The sequence below is a fragment of the Phascolarctos cinereus genome, unplaced genomic scaffold, assembly GCF_003287225.1.
Source record: "Phascolarctos cinereus isolate Bilbo 61053 unplaced genomic scaffold, phaCin_HiC Scaffold_9;HRSCAF=440, whole genome shotgun sequence".
Lineage (NCBI taxonomy): Eukaryota > Metazoa > Chordata > Mammalia > Diprotodontia > Phascolarctidae > Phascolarctos > Phascolarctos cinereus.
Genome location: NW_027556402.1, coordinates 65,388,207 through 65,413,735, shown reverse-complemented (window position 1 = coordinate 65,413,735; position 25,529 = coordinate 65,388,207). Strand labels below are relative to the sequence as shown.

The following is a 25,529-nucleotide window of genomic DNA, read 5'->3' as shown; positions in this document are numbered from 1 at the left end:
CTATCACTGCTCATTGAAATCCAGGTGCCCAGACTCAGTTCCCCATTCATGTAGTTTTATCAGGTAAAGGTGTCTTTTAGGAAAGGTCTCTAAGAAGCCACTTTCTATTACTTTTCTAGTGTTGGTGTGTATTTATAGTCTTCAAGTAGTTGCTTGTGCATAGCAATAATATCTGGACATGGTTCCAAATCTTTGAAAGATTTGATTATGGGATAAGGATAGGTTCTAGACGTGTTATTTCATTGGTATAGGGAAGTCTACTAATGTAGATTAGCTCCTTCCCTTAAATTTATAATCTTACAGAGTTGCCTGGAGGCACTGAGGAGTACACTGCCCTGCCCATATTCATAAAGGCAATATATGTCAAATTCAGGATTTGGACCCAGGCCTTTCTGGCCCTCTATCCAGTGTGTTGTGGTTGTTTATTGGTTTCAGTCATGTCTGAGTCTTCATGACTCCATTTGGTTTTTTTTGTTGTTGTTTTTGGGTTTTTTTGTGGCAAAGATACTGGAGTGGTTCGCCGCTTCCTTCTCTGACTTATTTGACAGATGGGGAAACTGAGGCAAACAGGGTTAAGTGATTTACCCAGGGTCACACAGCTAGTAAGTGTCTAAGGCAGGATTTAAACTCGGGAAGATGAGTCTTCCTGACTCCAGTACTCTATCCACTATGCAACCTAGCTGCCCCCTACCCGGTATACCACACTGATTAATTAAACTAAACATATCTTTGTGTCAGAAAATGGGATCAATGCAGAATCCAAATACATTTCCTTGGATTGTTATGAAGAGTAAATCGTATGTGTATGTAAAAGTATTTTTAAAAAAATAAACTGCTGTATCATTTCTGAATTTGTATTGCAATCAGTTAATAAGTAAAGAAGTAAATTAAGTTGAATTAATTAAAAAATTAAACCTTTAGAAAGATTAAAATAAATGTACTGTCTGGGAACAAGGACCATAGATTTAGATCCACAAGGGACCTCAGAGATAATCATGTGTGCTCTGTATCATGTGCTGTTTGTATACTCTCGTTCATTTTGTCTGTCCTGTGTGCCCGTCTCCCCCACCCCCTTCACCCCCAGTAGAATAGATAAGCTCCTTAAGGTGGAGAACTGTTTCATTAAAAAATTTTTTTTTTGACTAGCCAATTGGGGTTAAATGACCTGCCCGGGGTCACATAGCTAGTGTTAAGTGTCTGACGCTGGATTTGAACTCAGGTCCTCCTGACTCCAAAGCTGGGGCTTTATTCACTGAGCCACCTAGCTACCCCAAGTGTTTCATTTTAACATGTTTAACACTGTTTAACATAGGACCCAGTCCTATGACTTGCACATGATAGGTATTTTAAAAAATGTTTGAATTGAATTGAATTCTCTTATCTCCTTCATTTTATAGATGTGGAGACTGAGGTCCAAGGAGCCTGAGACTTTCCCAAGGTCACATTTGGTATCCTAGTGTTCTCAAAGAGTTATGAATTCTTTTGTGTGTTTAAGTTACTGGTTATCACAAAGAGATGCAGACACTGGGAAGAAAGCTATATTTTAAAATATAACTTAATTCACTTTTATCAAAGCCATTTGAAGAATAGTTTAAAGTGCCATAAATCTTAGAGCAGTCTAGCCACATCCATATCTGTATCCTACACATTGAAGAATATCTTTTTTATTATTTATGTGTGCAGCACTTTTCTTTACTGTGCTTATCTAAACAGAATACAGGAAAAAAAAACATTCCTATTGCTTCCTATCACTCTTCCATGTCTCCATCTGTAATCCTTTCAACATCTATCCAGACTGCACATTTAGGGTTTGGCAACCCTCTATAAAACTTAGACAACTTATATGTTCATTCACGTTGTGATCAATACGTAAGCCATGATGGATCTACTGAATTAAATTCAAGGAACATTTATTAAGTATCTACAGTGCTAAGTATTGAGAATGAGGATAGGAGAACAAAATCAGCTCTCAAGTATCTTCCCTTCTATTGGGGAAAGAAAGTTGGATATAACATATACACAATTAAGTAAATGCAAAGTAATATAAAGGAATTTCAAGATGGAGAGAATCTTAACATATGTATGAGAGAAATTAGTATTAAATAACCAAATATTGGGGAGATGTAGGATTTTTTCCCTTCCTCATTTGGAGATTAGGTCAAAGCTTAGTTTTCTGAAGGACAGGGTGTATGATGAGATGTAATCTTGGACTTGTTACTCCACTCAACTAAGAGAACCCCACAAAGAATGTAATCTAAGGTTAATTCTGGCTTATTGTGTTCCACTCACCCAGGTCTAGTAGAGGTAGACCCTTTGTCTATATTGCCCAAGGCTAGAGATGTCTAGAAGGGAGAGTGATCAAATTCATGTACCCCAGCCCCTCATTAGAGTGGGTCCTCTTCTCATTAAAATATTCATTCTTCTCATTATTTGCTAGTCACACAGAGTTGATCACCACCCTCAGAAACAACTCTTCCAAGGGTATATAAACATAGAGTGGGTTCATGAGGGGTCTTTGGCATTCTAGAGTGCCATTGGCCACTTTTTATTAAATATATGCTAGCATGATTAATAAAATGATTAATTACCCCAAAACTATGATCAAGACATTGAACTTTTTGTATGTCACATGGGACGGTGAGGAAAGACTTCAAGTAGGAGTTGGTACCTGAGCTGTGCTTTGAAGGAAGCCAGGGATTCTATAAGGCAGAATTGAGAACGAAGTGGATTTTAGAAATGAGAGACAGTATACAAAGGCATGGAGGTAGGAGATACAGTGTTGTGTATGAGGAAACCACTAGCAGGCTAATTTGACTAGAACAGAGTATGTGAGAGGAAGCAATATAAAATAAGACTGGAAAGATAGGTGAGAGCCAGGTTATATAGGGCTTGTAGTTAAAGATTTTTTAAAAAGGTTTTGTTCTATATCATAGGTGTTGACCAGTATCATCATCGTTATTAATCTCATTCTCATCCTTATTTTTGTTATTCTTGGCTTCATATCCTGTCTTTGGCCAGCAGATAGTAAGGTCGATACTTTACATATGGACTGTGTAAAGTACAGGATCAGTTTGCACAAGTATCTCAATAAATAGTGGTCAAATGAATGAAAATATAGTTGAAGTGTCAGCTCTGTCCAGTTATTCTTGAGTGTGTGGCTATCGAGGTACACTGAGCTAGCAGGGTGTTATTTTTCTCTGTGCATTTCTCCTGATAGTAAAGGTATTAATCCTTCCAGAATTCTATATGTGTATGACTGTTACTTTGATGCTGTGTGCCAAGAGAAGCCCAAATGGGGTCATGGAGAGCTGGACACGACTGAAATGACTCAATAAAAAATATGTTGTAAGCTAGGAGATCCCACTGTGAGATACTGATTTGTAAATGGATGTTGAGGATGTATGTCTGTCACTTTGGAAATTCTGGGAAGTTACAAACTCCCCAGATTTACCTTGATGGTTGATACGGGTGAGAGAAAAAACAACCACAGAATATTAAAGCAAGCATAAATCCTGAGTGGTGGCTTAACTAACACTTTGATTCCCTGTCACCCCCTCACCACCCTTGGAAATCTGAAGTTACCCTTCCTCATAAGCTTCTGAACCAGTGACTCAAGGACCAGTTTATGAAACCTTGGAATTGTAGATGGAGAATGTTTGCTCATCTGTTAAATGAGGTTGTTGGATTGGATTATCCCTAGATGCCTTCTGGCTCTAACATGCTTTGGTTTATTATCAACAGCTGGTTTTAGATCCACAATTCAGCTGGATTTATCACATGAAATGTTAAGTGTATGATAAACATAGGCCTCTTTTTTCTTCAGGATTCCTAGAGATCAAAAACTGCATGGAAATAAAAACCAAACTTTATAAATACCTATTAGTTAGCAATAAACAATATTCAGTAACATTTCAGTAATCCAGAAGTCAGCTTTGCTGTCGTCTCAAGAATCCAAGAAGGGACCAAGCCAAGAAGTTAAAGAACATATAAAGAGTCTTTGAGCAGGAAGTAAGGGGAGGAAAAACCTAGCTGAAAAGATCCTGAAGTCTCAGTGATTAGACCTGATACCTTGTGATTGGTTGATTTTCTTCATTGGTCAGGTGACGGAAATAGAAGAGGTTAGAATGAAAAGGGAAACTGTAGGGAGGGAGAAAAAGAGACAGTGGGGTGTATAGAAATAGATCAGAAGATGGAGCTAAGATTGGAAATAGGTCATATAAAAATATTTAGAGTAGCTCTTTTTGTGGTGGGAAAAAGCCCCTCAAAACCAAAACCATCTACAAACTAAGAGGGTGTACAGCACTAGAAGAATGGCTGAATAAGTTAGTTTATGAATATGATGAACAGTACTACTGTGATATAAGAAAGGAGGAAATAGATGATATCAACAAAACATGGAATGACTTGAATGAGCTGATGCAGAATGAATGGAGAAGAAGAATATGAGTTATATTAGAAGAAGAATAGAAGAGCTATGTAAGCTATAGATATTTTGGTAAATTTTTAAATTTATCTTTAAGCTTAGATACAAAATGAGAAAAGAAAAAAATTGTCATGTACACAGAAGAATATAAGAGAGGATTCAGTATAAAACAATATATTTCCATTTGAAGAAAACCCACATAATAAATACTACAAATTATTTTCCGAGCTACCTAGCTTTTCTTTGCTTCCTTCTAGGTTTTCTTTTGTTCTTTGTTGTGCAGTTTTTACTTTATTTTTCCTCTCCCCTTCACTCTAAAGAAGGCTACAATTAAACATGGGGGTGTGTGTGTGTGTGTGTGTGTGTGTGTGTGTCACACACGCACACACTTATACATAGATATCTATAAACATACACATGTATGTAAGACTACTATGTTTATTTCCACTTGTCATCTCCTTCTCTGAAGGTGGATAGCATCTTCCTTCATAATTCCAAATCTTTTCCATGTTTTTGCTAAATCATTTCCTACGTCACAACAATATTCCAACCTAATAACATCCTATCTGAGAAAGTGTCTATGAAAGTTTTTCCCCAAGTTTTCTGCATTCCTTCTATTCTTGGCTGCATAGGTTTTATTTATATAAGAAAATTTTAATTTAATATGATCAAAATTATCCATTTTACATTTAAACAATGCTCTCACCTTACAATATAGTTTAAGGTCTGATACTGCTGAATCTGTTCCCTTTACATCTTTTTTCCCCAGTTTTAAAAAAAAATTTCTGACCTTTTGTTCTTCCAAATGAACTTTGTTATTATTTTCTCTAACACAGTAAAATAATGTTTTAGTAATGTAATTGGGATAACATTGAATAGTTTAGTAAAATTGTCATTTTAAAAATTATATGGCTTTACCGACCTATGAACAATAAATATTACTTCAGATATTTACATCTGAGTTTATTTGTATAAAAAGTATTTTATGTTTATGTTCATATAGTTTCTGTGTCTGTTTTGGCAGCTATACTCAGGTATTTTATACTGTCTATTTTAAATAGTCTAAAATAATATTGAATAACTGCTGACAGTGTTGTTTCCCTACTTTTCTCTTTCGATTAAGTCTATTTTAACTTTACTTTGTCTGAGATCATGAGTAGGACTCCTGCTTTTTTTACATAATGAATTCTACTCTTGCCCTTTATTTTATCTTTGTATGTATCTCTTTTTTTATACTGTTTCCTGAAAGCTACGTATTGTTGAATTCAAATTTTTAATCTGCCATCTGTTTTCATTTTATGGGTAAATACATCCCATTCCCATTCTAAGCTATAATTACTTGTGTATTTTCCTCGTTCGTATTTTTCCTCACTATCCTCCTCACTCTGTTTACCTCATCGCTCCTCACTCCTCTACTTTACTTCTACCCACTACCTTGCCCTCCTATTTCTTAACCTACCCACCCCTGTAAGAGTCCCTCCCTTATCCTCTCCCCCAACCTATATCCTTTCCCTCTTATTTCTTTCTGAATTTTGAAGACTTTTATACTACCCTTCTCTCTGTGTGTGTGTGTGTGTGTGTGTGTGTGTGTGTGTGTGTGTGTTGTTCCCTCTTTAACCCATTCTCAATGAGAGTAAGGTTCCTGCACTACTCGCTCTTCTTCCTACTAGCTTCTTCTGTATCAATTTTTTCTTATATGCCTCATTTGTATGAGATAATAACTCCTTTTTATCACTCCCTACAGTTTTACTTTTTTTAGAATCGCTCCACCATTCTCAGATCAACCCAAGCCTTTCTTTCAAACTACCCAAATAATGATGATAGTCATAAGAGAGTATTGATACCATTTTCACATATAAGAAGTAAACAATTTGACCCTATTGAATCCCTTATAATTGGCCTTTAATATTTACCTTATATTTCTCCTGGATGCTACATGTTGAATTTTCCATTAAGTTCTGGGGGTTTTGTCACAAGTGCCTGAAAGTCTTTGAGTTTGTTAAATGTCCTTTTTTTTTTTAAATTCAGGATTATACTTTAACATTGCTGGGTATTTTCTCTTTGGTTGTAACTCCAGCTTTTTTGCTCTGTGAAGTATGGCATTCTAAGACCTATGGTCCTTCAACGTAGTAGCTGCTAGGTCTTGTGTAATCTTTCTTGTAGCTCCATAATATTTAAATAGTTTTTTTCTTGTTGCTTCCAATATTTTCTCCTTAACCTGGGAGTTTTGAAACTTGACTATGATATTCCTGTAAATTTTTCTCCTGGAATCTTTTTCAGATGGTGATTGGTAATTTTTTTTTTCCCATTTCTGCTTTGCCTTCTTGTTCTAGAACTTCAGGGCAATTTTCCTTGATAATTTTTTGTAATACTGTATCAAGATTCTTTTTTTTAATCATTATTTTTAGGTTGTTCAACTATTATATTATTTCTCCTCAGTCTGTTCTCCAGATCAGTTGTTTTTCTGATGAGATGTTTCACATTCTCTTCTAGTTTTTCATTCTTTTAATTTTGTTTTATTACTTCTTGGTGTCTTAGAATGTTATTAGCTTCCCTTTGCCCAAATAGGAATTATTTTCTTCCTTAAGTTTTTGATTCTCTGTTTCAAATTAGTTGACATTCTTTTCATAATTTTCTTGATTTTCTTGGATTGCTCTTATTTTTTTCCCCTGATTTTTTTCCACTGACTGTATATAGCAGGGGTTCTTTGCATAGGGTCCATGAGTCTATGGATAGATTTCTGAGAAGTCAGTGTGTGTGTGGCGGGGGAAGAGCAGAATTATGTCTTTATTTTCTATAATCTTTCACTGAAATTTAGCACTTCTCTCAATTGTGGATGTAAACAGCAATCATTATTTCGAGAAGGGGTCCAGAGGCTTTTACCAGACTGTTTGAGAATTTTACAAAGTTAAGAACTCCTGGACAACAGTAACTTTAAATTATAGGAAAAAAACTATGAGAAAAAGCATAGTTGGAAGCTATTGCTCATATAGAAGGTCGTGTTCTGTTTGGAAAACAAAATTGGATGACAGAGTGGGCAATAGAGCAGCCCAGTCGTTCTAATGGTAGGAGGCATGACTATTAAGATATTGTTTCATTAATTGCTATTAAGATATTGATTTATGTGCCTAGTCTCTTAGGTGAGCTAGGGGAGGGAACAAGGAGTGATAAACCATGACGTAAATCTGTACCAGAAGCCTTAAGAATAGTGTAGCAGTTTATGAATGTGATAAGAACTAGGGTTTCTTACCGGGGTCAGAGGAGGGAAGATCAGAGAGAGAGACCTGGAGCCTGAAAATATCTTTTTATTTTAAAAAATTAATTTATTTATTTTTAGTTTTCAGCATTCATTTCCATAAGATTTTGAGTTCTAAATTTTCTTCCTTTCCCTGAGATCGTCTGATATAACCTCTACATATACATTCATATGAAAATATCTTTCGCATATATGTTGGTGATCCCCATCATCTTGGAAAGCTAGTACACAGGTATATGAGCTGTCTTTCTTGAGTTTTATCCCTGACAAAGGAAATAAGCCAATGAAGGAGTCTAATGTAACCATTTTCTAAGAGGATGGCGTGGGTTTGGCAAGAGTTTTCTAGCAAGCCTTGGAACATCTTTTGTATCACAGGACATTCCATGTTTCAGTCATGTCTACCAGAAGTCATAGATGAACATAGGTCATGTCTGTAGCCTGCTGTTGATTGGGCATGGCAGAGGAAGGGAGCACTGTCCTGGTGGGTTGGGAAAGTGCTAAAAAGGTCTGCAAGCTGGCTCTGACCTGAGGTGTGAGTCAACGTGCATCTCTTGTCAAATAAGTATGGAAAGATTAGTGTCATTTTTCACTCAAGCTAATTCATTCCACATGGGTGTAAATAATTCTTCCAAAAATGAATCTACCAGAACAAGTGGATTCCATGCCAAATACAGAAAGGTCTGGTCTGTTGTAGCCACGTTCCCATCCTGGAGCCCATTGATCTGGGGAGGAAATTTTTGAAAGTCTTCCAGTAGTCCTAATAGAGACCATGATACATGAATCAAGGCCTCAGTCTGTGGGAATCCTGGTGGATAGAGAACCATAAGCAACTTTCACTGTGCCAGGAGCCCCATGAGGGTCTCCATTTGCTTGGAGAAAAAGTCTAGGGCACCCAGATGCCACTTGGGTTTCTGTGTCTCCCTTCCAAGGACAGTCTCATCCAGAAATGTGTGCCTTTTAGTGTCTCCCAGGCTTCCTATGGGATGGTTAGTTTGAAAGGATGAGCTAACAGTTGCCACAGCTCTGAGGTCTTTGGAGCCTTCTGCTGGGCTCAGGTAGCCCTGCCGTGGCCACTGCAAGCCATTTATTTGGAGCTGGAACGATAAATGTTATGAGATAATGCAGGATTGGTTCATGCCAATGATTACAGAAACTCCTGGACAGGCACATAGTGAGGCAAGCCTGGAGACAGCCAGCACCCTAAGGCCAGGCCAGTCTATTATTAAATGGTCTGCAGTCCACCAATGTTCAAGAGGCCAAGAGTAAGGTGAGAGGCTTGGCTGACTGCCAGAGTTCAGAGCCAACGGAATCTATTAAAGACCAAGAAATGGAAATGTAGGGAGTCCAAATAAAGAGCTCTGACTGAAGTGAACCTGCATTCCTGGGTGTGTGAGGTAGGGGAGATGGTCTCTGACAGCCAATTTGATACTTCTGAGCAAGGATCTTCCCTTCTTTTTACCCCCACTCTCTACCGGTAGCCTCTCCCTGTCCCTCAGCCTATGCTGGACCCCCCAGCGTATGTCCAGGGTCTGTCCACTAGTCAGGCAAGAAGGACACCTTACCAGTTGTCTCAGTGGCTTCTCTTCTGGGACCTTAGAGTAGAGGGCTTCAGTGGCCAGGGTACGCTTGGTGTTGGACCTAGAAAGACCCCAATTCCATTTTGCAGTGTGAACTCTGAGAAGGTACAGCTGGGACAGGCAGACACCAACAGACACAGAATTGTGAATCACAAAGTTTTAATCATCACAAAGTTTCCTTTTCAGTGACCTCAGTCAGTCCCTGGTGTCCCACAACTCCTGGGGCTAGAATAATAAGCCAGATTGCTTGCCTTGTGCTCCATGCAGAATTGGACCTTGCTGTATTCCTGAGCCCTGACAGGATGATATGTTCTTAATGTTCAGTCCTGAATTTCACTCTTCCGTTCATTTGTCTCGTTTGCTCACGCACAGCCTCTTGGGTCAGCTGTCGATAGAGCTGGTAGCCTTCAGGAGACAGATTGTCAATGCTTTTCCCTCCATCTTTGTATAGCTTCCCTGACTGCCTTCAAATCCCACATAAAGTCCCCCCCTTCTGCAGGAAGCCTTTTCTGATCTCCCTGAATTCTGATGCCATTCCTTGGTTGATCACTTCCAATTTAGCCACTATATGTCATTTGTATATGGTTATTTGCATGATGTCTCCCCCATTAGACTGTAAGCTCCTTGAGGGCAAGGACGGTCTTTTGCCTTTCTTTGTATCTCCAGCACTTAGCATAGTGCCTGGCACATAGTAGGTGCCTAATAAATGTTTGTCAGTTGACTGACACTCTAGCAGAGAAACTGACCTGAATCTGTGAGAAAGATAAGAGGAAGAGGGGATCTATTCACTGCTAGAGAAAGTGAGAGGGAGAGAGTCATCTGTGACATCCTGAGACTGTGGTCTACACTAACAATATCCCTCCTTAAGCAAGTCATGGAATATTGTGGCAGAGAGGAATTCGTTATGGATCATTGGGTTAGATGCTGGAGAAGATATAAAACTTTAATGGGCTTGGTCCTTTAGTACAGGCTCATCATACTGCCTCACACATTTAAACTCACCAGCTGTGTGACCCTGGTCAAGTGACCTAGCCTTTGTTTGCCTCAGTTTCTTCATCTGTAAAATGGGGATAATAACAGTACCTACCTCCCAGTGTTGTGAGAATGAAATGAGATAATATCCATAAAACACTTAGCACAGTGCCATGCACATAGTAGACACTATATAAATGCTAGAAACTTATTATTATTCAGTTGGAAGAGTGCAGGATTTAGAATTAGATGCTTGGATCCATATCTCAACTCTGCTGCTTGCCAACCACGTGGGCTTGGGGAAGTCGTTTAATCTCTCTGGGCCTCAGTTTCCTCACTTGTAAAATAAGACAAGATGACTTCAAAGATCCCTTCCAGCAAGAAATCTATGATCCTATAGTCCTATAATGCACATCCTTCATTTCGAAGATAGAGAAACTGATGCCCAAACTGAAGCAGACACTTTTCAAAGATCACAGATGTAGTTTCTCTCGAGAGATGTCAGATCTCTTTATTCGCATTATACCACCAGGCTTTCCTAAGCTCTCTTATTTTGAAAGACCCATAAGGGAACAACTTGAGTTTTTCCTCTAATTTGGCTTTAAACCAGGAATTCTTAACCTGGCATCTGTAAAATTTTTAAAAACATTAAAAAAAGTTTTGATAACTATTTCCATATAATATTTCTTTTGTAATCCTATGGATTTTATTTCATGTTTTAAAAATAATATTCTGAGGAGGGGCACATGGGCTTCTCCAGACTGCCCAAGGAGTCCAGAACACAGACTATCTGTGTGTTGCTTTAGACTATCTGTGTACTGTAAGCACTCAGGAGGTGATAGGACACCTCTAGAAATGGTCATGGTGATTCTGCTGTGTCTGCATTGCCCAGTTTCATCTATGGTTTTGTTTTTTCCTTCGTCAGTGTTCGACTACAGTTATAGGGATTACATTCTGTCCTGGTATGGGAACCTCAGCAGAGATGAGGGGCAGCTATACCACCTGCTCTCCGAAGATTTCTGGGAAGTCGCCAAACAGCTGCGCCACCGACTGAGTCATGTGGATGTGGTGAAAGTTGTCTGCAGTGATGCTGTCAAGACTTTGCTCACCCATTTCTGTGACCTTAAAGCTGCCCATGCCAGGTAATACCTTTGAGCTGGAAAAAAAGTTACCCAGGGCCTTTGTTTTCTGTTTCTTCTTGTTGGGTTGGGAATCAAAACATTCAAACGGGTCACAGTGCCTCTCATTTGTACTTGGGTTCAGAAGAAGAATGCATGTTGGTCTGGGGTTGGGTGTACAGTTGTATGGATGTATTTTGTTTCTAATTTTATAATCAGTTTTTAAAAAGGGATTGGTTTTCCATAGCAGATGCTTTTCACATGAAAATATTCTCAGCATCGTAGTTACTTATGAGAAAAATCAGTTTTTACAACTATCTTGAGCATTGTTGAACACTTTGTAATTTTTAGTTAAATGTAATTCATGTTTCTTCTTATAGAACACTGTATTAAGAACTGCTTAGCATTATAACACCTTGAAAACTGATTTAGAGAAACTGCGTGTGTGATATTTAGAGATGGCATTTGAATGTGAGAATGTAAAAAAGATACCAAGAACTAGTGTTTGGGCACATAGTAAAAAAAAATGAGTCCTTTTGCTAGTGTAACAGCTTCCTTGGGTGGGTCATGCCTCCGTAAATGAATGTGCACTTTGAAGAAAGGAGCTCAAGCTATCATACCTACTATTGAGAGACATTATTTCTTATATTAATAACTAATTATTGAATTAGGACCAAGGCTTTTCCCCTTTTCTACTTTCTCATCTAGAAATCAACCAGTGTGGGAAATCTTGCTCAAAGACTTACCCAGGCTAAGGTCTAGTCAAAGATGGTAAAAAAAATTCTAAGTTTAGGCCAGGGGTGGGGAACCTGTGCCCTCGAGGCCACATGTAGCCCTCTAGGTCTTCACATGTAGTCCTTTGACTGAATCCAAACTTCACAGAACAAATCCCTTTAAAAAAAGGAGTTGTTCTGTAAAACTTGGACTCAGAGTACTTAGAAGTCCATATATGGCCTTAAGGCCACAGGTTCGCCACCCCTGGTTTAGGCAAATGGGTAGATTTCTGCTCATTGTGTTTACTCAGGTCTAGGAAAATGTGGATTCTCCCTTTTGTCAGAGGGCTGATATGGAGGGTGATGAATTCCTTTGACCAAGATTTGGATGCTTCGTGTCACATACCCCAAGATTGTCATTGGACCATAGCCCAGCCCCTACTGGTAATACTCATTTTCTCATTCATTGTTAACCAGTTAGAGTTAACTGTCACCCTCAGGAATACCCACTTTTCCAAGGGCATATAAGCTGTGAACCTGCTACTATGAGGATCTTTGGCATTCAAGAGTGCCACTGACCTCTTAATAAAATGACTAATTATCCACAAACTGTGTCTCTCAGACTTTTTAAACATCACACTGTGGAGTTCCTTCTTTCTTAGGTATCCTGCCAATGTTTTCTGGATGTCAGAGTCCTGTGGCCTTTCCCTGCAAGATTTCTGTTGCTTCCTTGTACATGGGTACTCTGGAGAGAAGAGGGCAAGGTAAAGATTCAGAAGGTATTGCCCAGGAACAATGTAGTTTGTGGTATAGTCATCTGTGCTCAGCCCTTCCGAGTTCTTTGTGCCTAAGATCCAGGGTATCTTCATCCAATGGTTAAGACTCCATCTTGGGAACTGTTGGGCAAATAAATGCATCGACTACACCATTTCTTAGGAAAGAGACACAGGAGGGTTTCTACTCTCACTAGGAGGTTTGCTTTTGATCTGGTCAGACAGGAAGACAGGAATGGAGTCATAATAAGGGGTTAAATAAGCTTACTTTATTCTAGTCTAGTCTTCTGAAAGAGAGTTTGCTGATAATGAGAGTGCCAACTCCTACAGCATTCCCTAACAACCCTTCTTGCAGGGGCCGGCGTGAAGAGGGAGCAACTAGCTCTCGTCTCATTGGGGTCAACCAAGACCAGTACAACTTGTGCACTCCCCTAAATCCCCTCAAGCCTCAATGGGGGCCGGTTGAGGCAAGCACACCGATTCCCCCTCCCAAGCCTTGATGAGGGCCAATCATTCAGCCTGCACATTCACCCCTAGGGGTTCCCCAGTCACTGACTAATGTCCATTTGCTTCATAGGGCAATAGACAAAGAAGGCATATTGCCAGCAATAGCCTCACAATTTTACATCACTTCACCCCTGTATCTACCACGACTGAGCAGTAGAAACTATTTTGAACCATGATCGTGAGAACTCATATCTAACACCTGGAAAGTAGGGATTATTATGGCTATGGATCCTGGGAAGAAAACTGTAAGAAAGAATAGCACAAATCCACTTTACACACAGGAACATTCACTTTCCTTACAGGGACCCACCAAACCAGGCATACAGGGTTAGCCACCCAAGAAATGTGGGTATTCGACTGTGAAGACGTCTCACCTGAATCTCTCTTTCCCTTCTTTTTGGAAAACCAGCTTTCAAAAGGAGGGCTGTAATGGGTCATCCTAGAGCACCAGGCTAAGGTGTCTGTTTCTCCCTGTCCACTTTTATGAGCTACCTACAGTTAGCCAGCCTTAGAATGGGACAGAGGTTGGTGCATTTCGATATGATTGCTTGCTGCCCCCACAGTTCAACTATCCTGGCTTCATTTTAATTTAACAAACATTCATTACCACTTGCAGAGCATTGGCCTAGATACTAGGGAAGATACCAAGTTTCCACAGGCAACATTATTCATAATGGAATTGGTAGGGGTCTCATCCCACAGGGATGGATAACTATCATGCAAAACAATATATAAATGCGCCAGGAATGTGAAAAACAGTGCTTTATATGATGCAAAGGGGGAAAGGTTGATCCTGATTTAGAGGTTTCAGGGAAGTCTTCACGGAGGAGAGAAGGTAGCATCTGAGTTAAGTTTTAAAGGATGAATGAAAATTTAATAGGCAGAGAAGGGTAACAGTTGGTAATTTGGTGAAATGTAAAGTTAAGGATTTGTAGTTAGTACTATTCAAATTCTTTTTCTGCTGTATATTACTCATGTGACTTGGGCAAGTCATTTCTGTCTGGGCCTCAGTTTCCTTTACTGTAAAACTCTAATGTTCCTTCCAGTTCTAAATCTTTGCTACAACATAGGGATCTGTGTATATGTTACGTTTTTAATGTTCTTTTCTCATTAACAACTTTGTGAAGTAGTATGTTACTTTTTCCATTTTACAGATGATGAACTTAAGACTCAGTGAGTTAAATGAATTACCTATCGTCACCTAGGTAGTAAACAGAATTTGAGCCCAGGTCTCCTAACTTGGTCAGCTGTAGGGTGTCATAGTGCATAGAGGGCCAAGCTAGGACTCAGGAAGACTCATCTTCCTGAGTTCATATCTGTCTGAGACACTAACTGTGTGACCCTGGGCAAGTCACTTAACCCTATTTGCCTCAGTTTCCTCATCTCTAAAATTAACTGGAGAAGGAACTACTCTAGTATCTTGGCCAAGAAAACCCCAGAAGGGGTCATGAAGAATCAGACATGATTGAATGATAACTCCTGACTCCAAATCCATTGCTCTTTTTAAACTATCTCATGTTGCTTTGAGAGGCCAGAATTTTTAACTTTCTAAAAATTTAATGCAAACAATCACAGATTTATAGACTTTTCCAGCATGTGTATAATTAACCAACAACCTCACTAGAATTTAAAGAGTGAAGACGTTTTTCAGCAGACCTGAATCAATTTGGTAAATGTTTTGCGTTGTCCCTTACTACATAATTACTTTTTTTATTAATGAATCTGGCCAAATAAGTCAACATAATTTTTCTTTACTTCTGTTTTCCATGTACTTTCAACTTATGGAGTGATTTTCAATTTGTTGTACTGCCAAGAAGTTTTATAAGCTGCTAAAGGGCACAGGGCCTAGTATAGTGCCTGATGCATAGCGTTGACCTTAATAAATGTTCATTGTTGGTTTAATTGGCTTTCTGCAGGGCTGGTTTTCAGGTGTTCCAGGTACAGAGGGGGACATGGAAATCCTTTTGGTGGTGTTTGCTCACCCACTCCCACTCAGAAGCATCCCACGCATATGAGTCAGACAATGCTAGTTCGGGAGAGAACTTCAGAGATCATGTGGTTTAACCCACTCGTTTCAGATATGAAAAAATGTTACTATTGGATATATTTCCAGGGGGAAAAAAGCCCTTACGGTTTTAGGGTTTTTTTGAGGAATGAAATATATAGAAATGGAAGTTTAGTGTTTTCTCCCTTATTCGTTGAGCTCCTGGGAACAATTCTTTCCCTCTGGAAATGAGAATTTTTTTTTTCCTTTTTGAAAATCAAAACCATCCTGTATCGATTACTTGTCTGTATAGATGCCTTCCAGCTGCATCATTTGGAGCAGATAGTGTTTGTTCCACTATTGTTAAAAGGCTTCAACTCGAATATCTTGGCATGTTGGAATTTTGAGATACTGGGTTAATTTCCATTTTTGAAAATATTTGTCAGCTTCTACTAAAGTAATTTTCCAGTGCCTCATGGAGGTTTGGAGGGGACTGTGAGTTCCCAAAGATGCCTGTGGAGTGCAAGCTTTCGAATATTCCCCAAAACTCAAAATGCTTCAATTACTGGGATAGGTTGTGTTTCTGCCCTCTCAGGATGGGCTTAGCTGAACTTGCTGAGACTCATCACCAGAAGGCTGGTCACCAGGTTTGGCCAGAACAACTCAGGAAGCCATCTGCTAAGACATGGTTGAATTATGATCTGCATTAGTGAGAAGAATACTTGTATTGATAAAATGACATCTCTGGAAGGAAAGAATTCCATTTATCAACCTATAGCTTCAAAAGGGAAATGTAATTAATTGATTTTTAGCATTTAGGAATGCTACCAATAACTAGAGTAGAAATAAATGAATATTCATAGGCAAAGAAGAGGTTAAAATATTTGTATTTGAAGAAGGTATGATGGCATATTTAGAGTATCTAAGAAACACACACACAAAAGCTTGATATAATGGCTTTTGCAAGATCAGGGTATGAGATAAATCCATAAAAACCATTAGCATTTCTGTGGAAAAGAAACCGCAAAACAGAGGAAATCAATGAAGAGAAATACAGTTTTTCAATAATGACAAAATGTTATCAAATAACTACAATACCTAGTATTTATATAGTACTTATGTGCCAGGCGCTACGAAAAGTGCCTAACAATTATCTCATTTAATCCTTACAAAAACTCTGCAAAGTAGGTGCTATTATTATCATCCATATTTTACAGAATAGAAAACTGAGGCAAACATGTTAAGTGACTTGCCCAAGGTTACACAGCTGATAAGTATCTGAGACTCACGTCTTCCTGACTCCAGGCCCTGGCACTCTATCCCCTGTGCCATGTAGCTGCTTTGTAATGTTTACTCCGTGTCAGTTCATATGTGTCTCCCCTTCTTTCACTAAATTTTTCATGTTCATTATTTCTAGTGTATACCTATTTTTGTACCGGAGAAAGGCATTCATTTTGGGAATTATATGATATTGAAGAAAAAATAGATCGATGATAGAGAAATAGAGAAATTAGGACTAAAGGCATATAACAGGGTAGTAATCGAGAAATCCAAGATAAGAAAATATTGGGGATGAAAATCATTATTAAATAAAAACCATTGGAAAAATTACATGGCAGTATGACAAAAGTGAGATTAAATCCACATTTCATTCCATATACTACATTAAATTTTAAGTGGATTAATAGTCCAGATATAAAAAAAAAGAAATTAGAATAACATATCTATCACAGATGTGTAATGAGAATTTCCACCTTCAACAATTAGAAATTATAGATGACAAAACAGATGGATTTCATTTTATAAAAGTTTAGTGTTAAAAAAACAATATGCATCAAAAAATATAAAAGGAAGGTAACATTAGGGAAAAATTTTAGCTGTGAATATTTCTAATAAGAATATGACATCAAAAGTTTAGTTAAATCAAGGTTAAAAGACTTGAGGATGTTAGATGAATGGTTAGATGGTTAAATGAATGAATGAAATAGCATTTATTAGGCACCTGTTACATTCTAGGTACTGTGCCAGGCAATAAGGATACAGACGCAAATGTGAGGCTGGGCCTGTCCTCCAGCAGCTTATATTCTAGTCAGGAGAAATAGCATGTATAGGAGGACAGTGGTGGCCAGAGAAAGGAGTTTTGGTGTGAGGAGTCACAGGGATTATGAGTAGAGCCATAGAGCAGTAGATTGCCAATCCCTTTCCTGCAGTGATGGTGGCATTGATTTATGATAACGGTTCCCAGAACAAGAGGTGAAAGAAGGAATAGGGGTAGAATATAGATATGGTGGCAGGGCAGATAGCAAGATGCTTGAAAAGGCTCCAGTTTCCCAGTGGGTGACTGCATGGAATTGGAAGTATGGTCTGGACCAGTCCAAAGATCCAGTAGCTTAGATGAATTGATATTTGTTCCCATATACCAATCAAGAGAGCTCAGCCCCAGGACAGAGTCCCGAGTTCCAAAGCTGAGTGGGACAAGGAATGTGGGAACAAAGGGGAAGCTCCCTGGATGGCCAGCATGGAGGGTCACTGGGAGGAAAAGAGTGCAGATGGCAAGATGCTTAGGTTAGCCCCTAGTTACCTGGCGAGTGGGGATGGACTATGAGCAGAGTGTTCTCAAAAGAAGGTACGCCAATATCATTAACCACCTGAAAAAATATTTAAGCTCCGTAATAATCAGAGCAATCCAAATGAAAACAACTTGAAGATACCACCTTGGACCCATCAAATTGTGAAAGGTAGTTAAGAAAAATAACATTCCATGTTTGGCAGGTCTGTGAAGAAACAGGCACTATGGTGGGGGGTGGGATGTGTGCTGTGAATTGATAGGGTTTTTTTTGTCTAGCAGTATAGCAAGATACAGGAGCTGGCCACAAACTTTGACCCAGTGAGTCCAACTCTTCATGGCCCTGTGGACCATACTATCCGTGGAGTTTTCTTGGCAGAGATACTGGAGTAGTTTGCCATTTCCTTCTCCGGTAGATTAAAGCAAACAAAGGTTAAGTGACTTGCCCAGAGTCACATAGCTAATAAGTGAGGCCATATTTTACCTTGGGTCTTTCTGACTCCAGGCCCAGCATTCTATCCATTGAGCCGCCTGGCTACTTCCTAGTGAATCCCCTATTATACTCTAAAGATGTTATTGAAAGGAAAAGAAGACCTAAACATTCATAGCAATACTGTTTATGTTAGCAAGCAATTAAAGATAAACTCATTTCTACCAATTAGAGAACAGCTGAACAAATCATGTAACATGAGCTTTACAGGCTATCATTGTTCCATAAGACAGTAAAAGTATGAAGACTTCAAAAAAAATGGGGAAATATATTTGAAATGATGCAAAATGAAGCAAGCAGAATCAGAACAATCCGTATCCTGACACTAATGATGTAAATGGTAGCAACAAAAAAATCTAAGGGAAATTTACACTATCAGAAGGAGATGTGGAAGCCAACATGAAGTTAATGTTGTTAAAGTTGTTGTACATGTATAACCTATATCAGATTACTAGATGTCTTAGGGAGGGGTGAAGGAAGGAGAGGGAGAGAGAAAAATTTGGTACCCCAAATCTTAAATGTTGAAAACTGTCTTTACATGTAATTGGAAAAAAATAAAATGCCATTAATTGGGGGGAAGTACAGTTAATGTACACCTTTCAAAACCAACACGTAAATAATGGAGTTTGTGGTTTCATGTGCTGTCTTTTTTATTTTTGTTTGTGCATTTCAATATTTGTTTTTGTTGATTGTTACTGCTTTTAGAACCAAAGTATGCAAAAAAGGGGGGGAAAATGAGAAAATAGTAGTGATGGTAACAGAAATAGGAACACCAGGAGGTGGGATGGTTTTGCGGACCGTCAAACATCTTTTGAATTTGCAGTGCCAGTAGAAGATCCAGGTCTCTAGAGGTCTTTTGACCAGTGTGAGAAATGTGGATGTAATACTCAGGAAGTAGTTCGGGATTGGAGATATACCTTCAGGAATCATCCACAGAGTGATAAGAATTGAAGAGAAGGGAGTAGATGAGATCACTAAGGGAAAAAGTGCAAAATGAAGAGAGAGATCCAGAGCCCAGCTTTTGGGACTGCACAAATATATGGGGGAAGAGGGAAGGAGGAAAAGAGCAAACAGAGAAATAGGTGTCATGACACCAAAACTAAGGCAGCAGAGAATTTCAAGAAGTCTTCCTTCCAGAAATTAAAGCTATCTATAGTCATATGAAAAAATGTTCTAAATCACTATTGATTAGAGAAATGCAAATCAAAACGACTCTCAGGTACCACATTACACCTATCAAATTGGCTAACATGACAAAACAAGAAAATGATAAATGTTGGAGAGGATGTGGGAAAATTGGGACACTAATGTATTGTTGGTGAAGTTGTGAACTGATCCAACCATTTTGGAGAGAAATTTGGAACTATGCACAAAGGGCTATAAAAATGTGCATAGCCTTTGACCCAGCAATAGCACTTCTAGGGCTGTATCCCAAAGAGATCATACAAATGGGAAAAGGACCCACATATACAAAAATATTTATAACAGCTCTTTTTGTGGTGGCAAATAATTGGAAATTGAGGAGATGTGCATCAACTGGGGAATGGCTGAACAGGTTGTGATATATGAATGTAATGGAATATTATTGTGCTGTAAGAAATGATGAGCAGGCGGACTTCAGAAAAACCTGGAAAGAATTACATGAACTGATGCTGAGTGAAATGAGCAGAACCAGGAGAACATTGTACATAATAACAGCCACACTATGTAATGAATGACTTTGATAGATTTAGCTCTTCTCAGCAATGCAAGGATCTACGACAACTCCAGAAGACTCATGATGGAAAATGCTATCCACATCCAGAGAAAGAAATATGGAGTCTGAATGCGGATGGAAGCATAGTATTTGCTGTCCTTTTCCTTTGTTGTTTTGTTTTATTGCTTCATTCTCATGGTTCCTCCTATTAGTTCTAATTGTCCTTTACATCTTGACCAATGTGAAAATATGCTTAAGATGAGTGTATAACTAGAGCCTATATCAGATTGCATACTGTCTTGGGGAGGGTAGAGAAGAAGGAGGGGGAGAAAATTTAAAACTCAAAATCTTGTGGAAATGAATGTTGAAAACTAAAACTAAATTAATTATTTAACAAAAAGAAAAAAAAAGTCCTCCTTCCATGAGGTCAGAAAGAATAAGGACTGAGGAAAAGCCGTTAAGTGTAGTCATTAAGCATGGTCATGCCTGAGGCTAATTCTGGAAAGCAATTTTGTAACTATGCTCCAAAAGCTCCTTATTAAACTGGACATATCCTTTGGTCCAGTGGTACTGCTACTAGGCTCATTCCTCAAAGAAACAAAAAGAAGAAGAAAAGGGCCATGTGTACAAAAATATTTATAGCAGCTCTTTTTCTGGTAGCAAAGAATTGGAAATTGGGGGAGTATCCATCCATTGGGGAATGACTGAATAAGTTATTATATTCATGGTGTATAAATATGATGGAATACTATTGTGCTGTAAAAGAAATAATGGGAAGGGGAAGGTTTCAGAAAATCCTGGGAAGACATTTATGAACTGATCCAAAATGAAGTAAGCAGAACCAGGAGAATAATTTTATACAATAGTAACAATGTTGTAAAGATTTTATAAAAACAATTTTGTAAAATTTAGGAACCAAAAGGTTCATGATGAAACATGCTGCCCACCTAATATTGAAGAGTGGTGATGAACTCAAGAGTGCAGACTAAAGCATATTTTTTCTCATCTCTCCTTCCCTTCCCTTCCTTCTCCTTCTCTTTCTCCCTCTCTTTTCTTTCTTTCTTTCTTTCTTTCTTTCTTTCTTTCTTTCTTTCTTTCTTTCTTTCTTTCTTTCTTTCTTTCTTTCTTTCTTTCTTTCTTTTTCTTTCTTTCTTTCTTTTTATTCCTTCCTTCCTTCCTTCCTTTCTCTCTTTCTCTCTCTCTCCCTCTCCTTTCTTTCCTTTCCTTAAATTTATTTTGTTTGACTATACATGTCTATAACAGTTTTATTTTTCTTCCCTTCTGAATAAGTTGGGGAGGTAGAGGTGGGAGGGAGAGAATTTGGAACTAAAAATAAAATTTTAAGTTGCTTGAGGCTAGAGTAATCTGAGCTAGCCTATCCTTAGATAAGTTTCCCATTTTAAATCTAAACCCCTCGTTTTACAGAACAGGAAACTCAATTTCAGGAAGGTTAAACAACTGACCTAAGGTCATCCAGGTGGTAAGTGACAGAAGTGGGATTTTGACCTAAGGAAATGTAGGTATTGGTAAAATGTCACATGAAGAAAAAATTGGTAAAATGTCACATGTAGAAAAATATTTTTTCAAATATGTTTCTGTTTTGCTCATTTGGGCAGCTTCTTTTTCGTTATGTACAAATAACAAACTGTCCTTTTAGATGACTCACTTCCACAATTTTCTCCCACCCCACTCCCCCTTTCCTTCTATTTTTAGACATGAAGAGCAGCCGAGGCCCTTTTTATTACATGCATGCTTAAGGAACTCGGATGAAGAAGTAAGGTTCCTACAAACATGTTCTCGGGTTCTCGTGTTTTGTCTCCTCCCCTCAAAGGATGTCCAATCTCTCAGCTTGCGCATAGTCCTTGCAGAAATTCTCACAACAAAAGGTAGACTTATACAATTGAGATTGCTTTTAGATGACTAGATCTCTGTGCATACAAATGTGTTGATAACACTTTTTATGGCACATACACTCACCTTGTACTCTCGTTTTGGAAGTGTGAAAATCAAATTTCCAGAAAATTTCATGTGGAAATAGAGCGGCAAAGAGAGCATCCTTTGGACATCCATGAGAAATGTAAAAATAGATAGTGACAGATGGTCAAGTGAACAACCCATCCTCTTATTTATTTTGAAATGACAGAGGTGTTCCTTCTGTCCTCCTTAGGGAAGTAGCGGTTCATGATAGCCTTTGTGTCTGCTGGGGCATTAATTAACACAGAATCCTAGACTTAAAGTGGAAAGGGACCTCAGAGGTCATCCAGTCTAACTCCCTCTTTTTATACAAGAGAAAATTGAGGCCTACAGGGGTTAAGTGATTTGCCCTAGGTCATACAGACATAAATGTCAGGGTAAGGAAACCCATGTGAATCCAGTCCTGATGGAGCATTTAAATACTGTAAGATTTAGAATTTCATTGGCAGTGGTGGGTCTTGGAGCTTCTTGATTTGTTTTTCATGGTTTATACAAATGCAAGATAAATTAAAGAGCAAGAACATTACAGCGCTTTATATATACTCTAAAAGAAATAGAATGAATAGCTATGCATGGCAAAATGCTCAGCTTGAAAGAAAAAAAAAAAGAAAGGCAAACCCTTAAAGTACCTTACTTAAGAAAAACATATCATAGCCTGGAATTTCAGTAGACAGCTAAACTGTTGTTTGCTTAATTTCACTTTTAGGTGAGAAAAGATTTTGTACTAAAAGGCAGGAGTCTTTGAAAAGAAAATCTCAATCTATAAACTTTCTGTACAATTCCAAAAGATTCCAGTTACTTCAGTATTTTGAAGCGGGAAAGAGCATATAGTCCTCTTATTTAAAAATGAGGAAACTGAGTCTCAGAGAAAAGGTCACACAACTAATTAGGAGGAAAACTTTGTTTTTCTTTTTTCAATCAGTGCCCTTTCTCTTTAAAAATAAATGGACAATCAAATAAATAATACATTATCAACTCTCCTCTACTGTGCAGCAGAAGTACCTTTAAGTAAAACTAACCGCTTCTGACAATAAACTCATGCCTACATTCTACTCCTTGCATGCCCTTAGAGAGGGAGTCATTCTTTGCTGTCAGACCTGGGAAGTCTCACTTGGCCTAGGCATTATTTTTACATGCACTGTTTCCACCATTATATACATTAGTCTCTGCCAGGATCAGTGACACAGAGACAGATGGTTGAAAAACCAGCCAGTGAGCAACCTGGAACTTTGCAGATAAAAGAAATGTTTAACTATGCGTTTGCAGACGGTGTGGTTTGAGGTGCATCATTTTCTCTGTGTTCTGGTAATCAACCCACAGCACCTTTAAAAAAACGTAAGGGACATTTTTGGATCTGAGAACAGTAAAGTGAATTGTTATACCCAATTAATATTCTGTCTTTTCTCTTGTTCTGTAGTCACAAATGAAATTAGCCTGGAGTCTCTACTGGTGTGTCATAAGAGTGTCGGCCCTTATATTTGGGCACACTAGGCTAATTAAAATATCTGGAATCTTCATTTAAGGCATAATCAAAGATTTCAATGTATGGATTTTAGAGGAGGAACATTTTAGCAGAGGAGTGTGGGATCCTGGCAACTTCTTTCCTTGCTCCCCCCACCCTTATCTTTGTTTCTTAATGGAGAAAGTGCTATGTCAGTGTTTGGTAGAACATCCAGAGATGGACAGATCACCCTGGATCATTTCATTGGATGGGTGAGAGCCTGCTTGTGAGGATTTTTTGAAAGAGCATCTATTCATTTTAGATGCTATTAATTAATCTATTTTCAAACATCATCTATTCATTTTAGATGCTCTTAATTAATCTTATTTTAAAATGGCATCTATTCATTTTAGATGAACAAAGAGATTGCTCTGTCTAGCTATGTTAGAAGAGGCACCCTGGTACAGTGGATAGGGGCAGTCAGAAAGACCTGGGTTCGGGTCCTGCCTCTGACACAAACTGGCCGTGGGACCTTGGGCAAGTCACTTAAATTCTTAATGACCCACATAACCAAGACTGTAGCATGCAGAGACTTGCATTGGTAAGGAAAATTTGCCCTAAAGCAATAAAATCATAGGTCTGATCCCTGCCAAAAAATTAACTTTAGGTTACATGTGTGTCCAAAAAGTAAGCCTGAAATGTGCATGTTGGTTTATATGTCTATTAAGAAACAAAACAAACTGGACAAAAAAGGGATGACGGTTCAATGCCTTCTGTTTCCTTCAGTCTTGCAGCCTGTGGTGGAGTTGCTGAGTGACCCTGATTATATTAACCAGATGCTACTGGCCCAGCTGGAATACAGAGAACAGGTGAATGAGCACCACAAGAAAGCCTACACGTATGCTCCTTCTTATGAAGAGTTCATCAAGCTCATTAACAGCAACTCTGACGTTGAGTTCCTGAAGCAGCTAAGGTACCTGACGTTCACTCATAGCGCGTTCAGCGCCCAGCTTGCCCATGACCGCAGGCCATTAGCAGCCAGGGCCCGGCTATGTGAGGGAAGCGGCAAGAGAGGAAGTCTATAAATCTTGTCGTTTAATGAAGTCTCAATTAAATCAGCTCTTCCTTGAGGCAGCTGGAATAGTTAATTTTCCTATTATAGCTGATGAGTGCAGATTGAAAGGTACTTGGTTGTGAAGGGCACCTGCTTACTTTCTCGAGTGCCCAGAGGTGAGGGATTGTTTGAAGGAGGGGTTTTGTTTTCTCCTTAAAATATAACATACAACATGGTACAGTGGACGGTGAGCAGGATTTGATGCCAGAGGACCTGGGTTCAAATTTCACGTCAGCTATTTAATGCCAGTTGGGATTTGGAGTAAAGTCCCTGGGCCCCTTTAGGCCTCAGTTTCCCCACTAGTGAAATTGAAGTTATGGGTTTCATGTCCTCTGAGGTCCCTTCTGGCTCTAAATACGTACTTGTGGTTTCTGTTTGATAGGTAGTGTACCATAATAAGTAATATTATAATTATTATATTATCATATTATGTCATTATTATATTATTTTATTCTATCACATAATTATGTTATATTTTATTTTATTTATATAGTTATATAATTATAATTATTATAATAATTAGATTACTCATATATAATAATTCTGGCTCATATATATATATATATATATAGCACCTACTATGTACCAGGAACTGCAGTTATTATCTCATTTGATCCTCGAGACAACCCTGGGAGGTAGGTGGTATTATTATCCCCATTTTACATATGAGGAAACCGAGGCAAATGGAAGTGAAGTGACTGGCCCAGGGTGACCCAGGTATTAAGTGTCTGAGGCTGGATTTGAACTCAGGTCTTCCTGACTACAGGCCTGCACTCTATGAGTTGTACCACCTGGCTGTCATATTGAATAGAGAGCTGGCAATGGAGGCAGGAAGACCTGGGATCACCTGCGGCCTCTCCCCCATACTGGCTGTGTGACCCTAGGCAAGTCACTTGATAATAATACTTACTAACACTTGTACAGT

General features: G+C 38.6%; 1 protein-coding gene across 1 annotated transcript in view; it reads left to right on the top strand.

Moving 5' to 3' along the window:
• SNX25 (sorting nexin 25) overlaps positions 1 to 25,529 on the top strand; it is a 272,281-nt gene that overhangs the window by 76,162 nt on the left and 170,590 nt on the right. Inside the window, 3 exon segments of the mRNA XM_021007602.2 lie at positions 11,154 to 11,370; positions 21,789 to 21,961; positions 24,277 to 24,463. Coding sequence (XP_020863261.1) covers positions 11,154 to 11,370; positions 21,789 to 21,961; positions 24,277 to 24,463 — 577 coding nt within the window.